The sequence below is a fragment of the Haliotis rufescens genome, unplaced genomic scaffold (assembly GCF_023055435.1).
Source record: "Haliotis rufescens isolate VD_foot unplaced genomic scaffold, xgHalRufe1.0.p SCAF_8, whole genome shotgun sequence".
Classification (NCBI taxonomy): domain Eukaryota; kingdom Metazoa; phylum Mollusca; class Gastropoda; order Lepetellida; family Haliotidae; genus Haliotis; species Haliotis rufescens.
Genome location: NW_025964372.1, coordinates 49,336,874 through 49,346,251, shown reverse-complemented (window position 1 = coordinate 49,346,251; position 9,378 = coordinate 49,336,874). Strand labels below are relative to the sequence as shown.

Below are 9,378 nucleotides of genomic sequence, written 5' to 3'. Positions count from 1 at the left end.
TCTTTAACCGATCTTACAAATGTTGGTAAGGGTCGACTTTAATGACTCACCTCTCCGAAAATAATTTCTTTGTTTTCGTGCACTGTCAAAGGTGATTACTGCAATGTCATTTAATATAAAACAAGCGTGAATTAATGCTTCATAAATAAAGGAAAACTTCCAAATTATAAAAAACTTCAGTAAAATTAATGACACTTACAAGCTGTGAGGGGAATACTATCGTCTGTTCTATGATAGGACGGATCCTCGCGCTTTGAAGTGAATCTTCCTGCAATCTCGCGAGATTCCTCGTTATTTTCTCATTGATAGCAATTCTAAGATGGCGTCATCTTGCTCGCCGCATGCTATGTAAGCTTCATCTTGTCTGAAACTTTCCCCATTTTTACAATTAATATATACTAGCAGCTCCGATAAAGGTAAGAAAACACACAAGATAACTGATTCACTGCATGGTGTGTTTTTTGTATCAGCTAACGAAAAACAATCGATGAAAAAGATAAGTCACGAAGTTTGGCACGTCACAGACGTTTTCGCTCCATTATCAGACCAATACATCTTTGTTGTAGGTATATTTGTTGTAACAAACCGTTTTATTAGAGCAAATATTGGCAAAAACGCTTTGGCAGAAGCAATGTCCCGGGAACATATCCTGGGTAAACAACATTAAGGTGTATTCAAGGAATGAGGACTTTCTTTGAAAACAATCATCTGTTTCTTAAAATACTGGTCAATATAATTTTGCCATAAGTTAAGTTTTACAAAGAAACAAAACTTTCCGCTGGACATGCTAAATGTCCTAAAAAATAAATTGTGAAAAATTAATTGCTTAATACAAAATCGTAAAACTTTGTCAAATCAACCACCAAGTCTGATCATGATCAATAATTTGACTACGGTGTCCTGACTCAAACAGACATACAACCACATAATCTACAGAGCTCCAGATAAGCTGCGTATCTGCGTGAAATACGCATCAGAAATGCAGAAATACGCAGTAAAATATAATCCAAGCGTATCAAATACGCAACAAACATTTCAGATACGCTACAAAAATCAAATTTGTGCGTATAATCAAAATATTGTGAAGTAACCCTGCGTATTCGATTAGCAAATCAGCAACTTATTTTGAAATTATAAACGGGCATTCCGTCAACCTTGCCAAACTCCACGATGACAGTTACATCATGATCATTTGCCAGCACACTTTCGTGTGGAAGTATCGTGGTATTTTTGAGTCCTATAAAGCTATCGAACCCACACGACACCAGTTTGCAGGGACTAGATGAATAGTGTTTTTAAATATTTAACTTAAATACCCACATGTGTAAAAACTAGTTGGTAACAGAAATTTGAATACGCAGATAGAATTACTGATACCCAATGATTTTAAAATGCATGGGTAAAATACCCACAACACCAAAAGCTTATCTGGAGCTCTGATCTATATTTCTGACAATAGGTGACCAGTTAAAATCCGAGATAGAATTGATCTTCATCAACCTGTGCTTGACGGCGACTAACGGAATCGGGCGGTCAGGGTCGTTGATGCGTGTAATGGTATCCCAATTCCGTAGATCAGTCACTGGATTGTCTGGTCCAGACGCGATTATTTACATATATTATACATATAGCTGGAACATAGCTGGGTGCGGTGTTAAACAACAAACAGACAAATCAATGTGTGTGTGTGTGTTTGTGTGTGTGTGTGTGCGCGCGCGCACGCGTATGTGTGCGTGTGCGTGCATGTACTTGTCCGGACTAATACTGGTTTAAAAGTGCGATACCATGCCACAGTTTAACATTGATTACCCACTCAGACACAGTATACTCCGAGGTGACCATGCAATCCTGTTTTATCCCATCAATATCAGGGTAACAACAAGTTCCATCTTTAAGTGTCTTTTAGTACTTACATCTTAGATTGGAATGGGTAATAGAATCAGATCTCAGATTAGCCATGATGTTAATGCAGAACGGGCTTTACAGAGTGGCATGCTACGAAGGATCGACCGCATGTGCGCAGATTGTTTGTTTTACGTTCTTTGTAACAACTGAACGTCGTAACACGCATCAAAAAGCGTTGAGAAAATCCGTTTAAACCCTTTCTTCTAAATATTTGCGTACTTAACCTATCTGGTTGCGTACGTAGGTGAAAGACAGATGTGAAAGTCGGAAATGTTTAACTTCAACGTATCTAATCTAAATCTAGATCTTCAGCGCCCCGAACCATTTGTCCTTAGAACTGGCTACTGGTGTAGCATTGTTGTACAAGACGCTGCAAGACAATGTACACAATAGCCTGCCCACGTTACACACAGCCAACTCTTTTCCATAGACTTTCATAAAGTAACGTTATATTAATTTCATGTTAACCTCTCTGAAAATATATAATTTGGACATAAACAAACAACTACATGTATGAATACACAATGCCATTTAGAAAGTCAAATGTAACATATGTTATGTTTGGGATAACACTTTCTCAGTAAAGTACAGATTCTAGTACTTTTTTGGGTTGAGTCCAATCGGGGATTCGAACCTACATTCTCAGAGTGAGGCACCTAATCGCCAGTACACAAAGTCAGCGATCTAACCCACTCAGCCACCGAAACTTCCCAATTTATTTTGAAAGGGAGCCCAAGTGAGAACGTAGCGAAAACCTAGACTTGGTTTATGTCGGATTGTAGCATTACTGTAAAGGCTGGGCGAAAGGGAAAGTAATATGGCTCGGGGACTGGGAGACAGACGGCCACTTTATGTACATTTGTGCACAGGAGATCACAAAACATTGCTGGTTTCCCCGGCTCTATAGGAAGCTGAACACGACAGCTGCATTTTTGCACCAAATGACACTTACATGAGGATGGTATTTAAACATTCAGTACAAATTCGTAGAAGAAGTCTTTATTCAAGTGTATTGTAGGCCATAGGCCCATGATACAAACGGTAAGTGTACAGTGGAAGTTCGAGGATCACATTTATGTATTTAACAATGATTGTCTAAGATAATGGCTTTAACAATAAACAAAGGAGGACTTTGTACAGTTGCTCGATGGACAGGTGACATTAGGATGTTGAACTTTTGCCTTGTTGGGAATTCATAATATTTTCTTGGTATAAATTCTGCCCTCAGACTCTGGTAACATTGCATATTAGAATAAAATGGTACTCATCTCAATATAATTGTATTCACATGCTTTGCAAACTCGTTCCACTCTAGGTTCCATTTGGTGTCTACCAGATTCGATCCAAAGACGATGGGAACTACACCGTTATCTAGCCAGAGCATGTCTAAATTTCTCTTGTGGTAACATAGTAATATATATTTCCAGGCCAAACGTTTGCTTATACAATGAATAGTTATATGATTTAGAGCTTTCTGAAAGAGTTGCATGCCAGTCTTGTTCATATGAAGATTTTAATCTACATTGAAATTCCTTTATAAAGATGGGGATATTCGTAATAAATTGGTGCTCCCACACAAGGCCAAAACCTGTCACCTGAATAATACTTCTTATTTTTGAAGCCCAATTAATTTTACCATTTTGGAGCGCCTGAAGTTGCATGTTATAACATTTTTTGACATATCGTGAGTGGCATTCTCAGTACAAATTATTGACAAAATGGTCAGTTTTAATCACAAGGTTGGATACATGTAGATGTAACAACGTCCAAATCTTACACAATATCATCCAATCACAGGTGACAGTTTCTTCACTCGCTCGTTTTGTGTTTTACAGCCTGTAAACTGCCGGGCCCCGTGATTTGGGGTTCGAATCCTAGATTCACCGATTATGATGATCCTCCTTCTTCCAGCACCACGCCCATGATCGTTGATTCAACCAAAATTACGAACGTCTTAAAATGACTACTTGTCATCCGCTATTAAAGGTAGTTATCGAGTAACACATGGCTTAATACAATGGACTTCCCTTCTGCACACGTCAACGGTACATCCTCGTTGATCGTGTCGCGCAAAACAAACATGAATAAATACGGAAGTGCCCTGTGATTCTGTCAAACAAATTGGCATCTCGATGACGTGATAAAACTAAAATACATTTAAACTCCCCCAGTCACTCTGAATGCAACGTCCAAGACTCCATACAGTCAAACAACTAATCACGGACAATATTAACATCATTCCTACCAGCCAGAGTGTATAGGTGACGGGACACATTATTAAACACTACACTATAAATCTATTATTCACACTTGGTGACACCTGATCCCAAGTCAAGAAGAAATCAATCAACAGCCACTGTACATACGAACTTTGCGCACGATCAATTTTATGAACACGAGTTTATAATAATCTGGAACGGTACTCACGACGGGTATAAGGAAATATCGGTAAAGGTGAATAGTAACCGCAGGGGAGGACCTGTGTTGTTCGTGTGAATAGCGAATACAAATGTAACATATATGAATGTTAAAGGACCTTTGTAGTTATTTATATTGACTTGACTGAAAACCTACTTGTAATACGATAGAATGGAACTGTTGATATATGGACAGAATATCGAGTGTCTTGTGATATCAAATATACTGAACAAACAACTTAGGGATCATGAATATTTTAGGGGATATATTTAATGAAATCGTGTCTTCATTACAAAAACATATTCCTAATAATATTCATGAATCCGCACTCTTTTGTTCGGTATATATCAACACGAGTAGATAAAAGTTTAAACCCACAATGGCTACAGAGGAGTTACAAAGATTTAACGAAGGCACGAAAGAGGGGCTCTATTTATCATTCAAAATCAGTTTCGTAATTAGTTTAGTGTAAACGTACAGCTATTAAACAAGCTTCAGTGATAGAGAGATTATTATGTCATTTAATTGTAACATCATGGTAACCGATGACGTCACAATTGTCTGCAGAGCATTGTGATGCAATTTCAATGTAGCGATATCTGCTAGTAGATATGATCATCGCTTGATCACCCAAGCGATGTATATATCCTTTTGGATGAAAAATAACTACGGCGCCGGTTACACAACAGACGTGTATCCCCGTAACATGAGAGGTTAACAAGGAAAAACCCAGCAACACCAAATCGCCTATATTAGTGGCCCGGGCCATGTTGACCTGGTGTAAAAACGTCACTGTGTCCCATCAATCTCCCAAACGCTAACAAGCTGATGCTAAGTGAATAACAAGGACTGACTGGATTATCCTCTCTTAACAGTAGGCACTAGAGGTTAAATGTCATGTATGTTCAGTAATTCACTCCTCAGATTGTTATATAGGACACCGAGCCACCTGTCGTCAGCTCAGTTCTGTCTGCCAGTGCTTATCGACAGATATCGTATACTTATAGTATGTAGGTTATATGCAATGGCTGAATGCCTGTGCACTTAAAACAAATGGAACAGATGCCATATACATGGAAATATTTTGATTTCGCTTGTGATTTGCATATTCGATGTTTGGATAGTACGATGGTCCAATGCGTTTTTACGCTGGCTTAACTATTCATATCAAGAACAAATTGGTCCTGCTCCTAACCAGCAACGATGCGCTCGGCACAAAAGACATCATGGCGGCGTCGTGACGTTGTTGAAGACGCTGCGCCCTCTATACGTCACAACTCGCCAACGTCGCGACGTCGTCTACTGGGAATTACTCTCCACCTTAGAATCGATGGCATCCATTTCTGTTGTGATAATATTACATTTTAAAAACGGCAATAAAACCTAAATGGTTTCCATGACGACTGGCTTTATGTCAGTATCACAGCTTGAGCAAATTTATAAATTAACGCTGCATCATTTTTTTAAAGTAGTCATTATTTTCACTAATGTCATTCAAAGTGTGGGGCGGGGCGCGGTGGTTAAAGCATTCGCTCGTCACGCCAAAGGCCCGGGTTCGATTCCCCACATGGTAACAATGTGTAAAGCCCATTTCTGGTGTCCCCCGACGTGATATTGTTGGAACATTGCTAAAGGCGGCGTAAAATAATACTCACTCGCTCACTCATTTCAAAAATGGACCAAAATAGTTGCAATAATCGAATGAAAAAAAATATGCATAACACAATACACATAAACAAGCTTTTACATAAACAAACACCAGGATACACAGTGACGTATGCGAGAGTATAGTACCTGTCTACACAGGGCTCTACGGTAACAACGTCACCTCGTGTTTCAACTGTGCCGTGATCATTCATAAAGAGGACGCGCATTAAAGCCACCTGGTACATATCACATGGTAGCGGTGACGTTGCCTCGCCACACGCGTCTGGGGACCTGGGGCATATATTTACACGGAGTACCATATATACCTACCGGAATATATACCTGGACATACCTGGATTTACCTGGACATACCTGGATTTACCTGCATATACCTGGATTTACCTGGATAATGCATCGACCGAGGGCAAGTCGAACTGACATGCACAGGTAAAACAAATTTTCTTGTTTTAACTTAAATGTTATATTCATTCATTGAGGCAATACAATAAGGTGTACACTAAATAATGTTTAATAGTTGAAACAATGTATGCAGTCTGCATGGATTCCAGTATGGATGTTACCTGTTGATCACGCTTACCTCTTACCTGTGTCACACCTGTCAGAGACTCACGACGTGGACGAAGACGGTATACTAGTATATCAATGTGCACTATTAACGCTATACACTGAAGGTGTGTGTCGCCTTGTCAATGCGTGTTTTCGTTTCTGCAGACACGCTGAATAATATTGAATGTTCAGCGTTTGCTAATCATTTCGCTATAGCTCTGTACTCTGTCACAAGGCATAATAATTTTTATTATCATCATTAGGAAACATATTTTTTTTCAATAACCTTTTCTTGCGAGTTTGGGTGCGGATATACATATAGTAGTCTTGCGCCAAGGCTCACTGAATGATACGAGAAGTCCATGGATCTATACATAGAGGCTTGAAGTGAGTTATTTAGTCATGGTTACCACATGCTTGACACGACACCCGATTAACGAGGATAGTTTGTCATTGTGCCCCGATGTGAACCGTTGCTGACACTATCAACCACTCGTTACCCTGGCCAAGATTTGATTGGTTGCCTGACATAGCTGAGATGTGTGGTCGCATTCATCACTAAATCAATCGCCACCGAGTCTGCAAGTTTCCATGGTATAGTTCACAACTACGTTTATAACGAACACGCTTTTAACGAACTGACGGATATAACGAACTAAACTTAGTGATCCCTTTGAGTTCGTTATAACCGTAGTCTATATGTTGTACGCATACTAACTTACAGCATACAGGTGCCTGTCGTCATAGGCAGCAGGCGCAAGGCCCCCCGGGGATCCCGGGCAATAGTATATGTCCCCAGGAACCTGTTCCGAAGAGGCGACTATATGGATAGAGCAGTAAGGATCGGTGACTTAGGCGAAGGTGTGAAAACATACTCAGGGAACACCTTCAACCCGGAAAGTTTTACCCGGAAAAGTCTTCTGTGGCAACAACCACGTGTATCAACAATTTGGCTTAAATGATATTGCAATCGTCTCGTTCCATGTTAAAGGAGGCACGGGTGGCCCAGTGGACCGGGGCGTGATATAACTTTTTGGGATTCCGGGTTCGAATGCAACAACCTATGCTTTTCGTAACAGGCGACTAAAATATGGATAGGGAAGTCAGGCGTAGTGACTTGGTTGATAGCATCGTACTCCGACGGCTCGGATCGTTGCTCACAATATCGATCACTGGATTGTCCGGTCCAGACTCGGTTATCATGTCACATAACTTATATGTCTGAGTACGGCGTTAAACAGCAAAGATACAGTTAAGTCTCGTTGTTCCAACGTTTGATTGGCCAAATGATAAAGGTGTGATAAATAAGATTCACTCACTCACTGGTTTTATTAAGTATGTCCTCTGCACGTCCAAATCGGGTTCAAACGTAATTTCTGACCATAACGCATTAGGGGCTGGTCATGTGACCCTTTTGGAAACCACACCATGATTTCCAAAATTGTTATTTGGAAATCACTTGGAAAGGTGCATTCGACAGCATCACTACAAATAAATCAAAACCAGCCAACTACAGTAAACTACGGTTATAACGAACTCAAAGGGACTTCTAATTTTAGTTCGTTATAACCGTAGTTCGTTATAAGCATATATACAGCATAACTACAGCAAAAAGACGGGACCAAAAAAGGAAGTTCGTTATATCCATCAGTTCGTTATAAGCGTGTTCGTTATAACCGCAGTTTACTGTAATGATTTTATGGCAATTTGAAGCCTTTTGGTAACCCCTTACAGTTCAAGACCAATGTCAAAAATCCAGTATGGTACCTGCGGATAGAGCAGATCCTGGGCAGTAATCTCAAAGAAAAGCCAGAGAGGAAGATGGGACGAAGAGTTTTTAAAATGTCAATGCGCATTCAACTAAACTGGCCGAAGTGTGCGCAGGACGTTTCTCCAAGTTCCAAATACATTTTTGAGATCCTTAGGGTATTACCACTGCGACTACATAATAGAAACTAGTGTTTGACCTATTTCAAAGGATTCAGCAAATATTTCAGAAACGATCCTAATTTTAGTTTTATTCGACACAGTACAGCACACGTGTACTTAACATGTACAGTACATCAAAGCTACTTACAACGACGTCATGTAGACCAACTAACTACGTCGAGTTTTCCGGAGTTCGAGACAAGCGGGTCGCCTGTATTAGACCATTGTGTTTCTGTCGAAGCCACAATAATGTCTCGTTTGAAACATGAACTTAAAGCATGGAGGTCACACAATGTGTGGCGTCCGTATTTTGAATAATCATACAGATTGAGGCGCATGAAGGAATAGTATTCAAAATGTATTTGGTGGGCTCCTAATGCATCATCAGCGGGAAACTACTGGTTACATCCTGGTGTCACGTGGCAGGAAGCTTCACAGACAGATTTGCATGGGAAATTACAACCTGGTAAGGTAAAGAATAAAGTTCAAATGTAATTGTGTGTAATGCGATACTAGATCTCTCACACACACCTCACAGAACTCGAAACACACATCTCACACATAACGTGCAATATATATCTCACACATAACACGCAACATATATCCCTCACATAATGTGCAATATATATCTCACACATAACACGTAACATATATCTCACACATAATGTGCAATATATATCTCACACATAACACGCAACATATATCTCACACATAACGTGCAATATATATCTCACACATAACACGCAACATATATCTCACACATAACGTGCAATATATATCTCACACATAACACGCAACATATATCTCACACATAACGTGCAATATATATCTCACACATAACACGCAACATATATCTCACACATAACGTGCAATATATATCACACATAACACGCAACATATATCTCACACATA

General features: G+C 39.7%; 1 protein-coding gene across 1 annotated transcript in view; it reads left to right on the top strand.

The window, feature by feature from the left end:
* The first annotated feature begins 6,208 nt into the window (after nucleotides 1-6,208).
* Nucleotides 6,209-9,378, top strand: part of LOC124115137 (breast cancer anti-estrogen resistance protein 3 homolog) — a 153,460-nt gene continuing 150,290 nt past the window's right edge. The window contains exon 1 of the mRNA XM_048389966.1: nucleotides 6,209-6,417. Within this exon, the coding sequence (XP_048245923.1) occupies nucleotides 6,221-6,417 (197 nt within the window). The 5' untranslated portion in view covers nucleotides 6,209-6,220. The remainder of the gene's footprint in view (nucleotides 6,418-9,378) is intronic.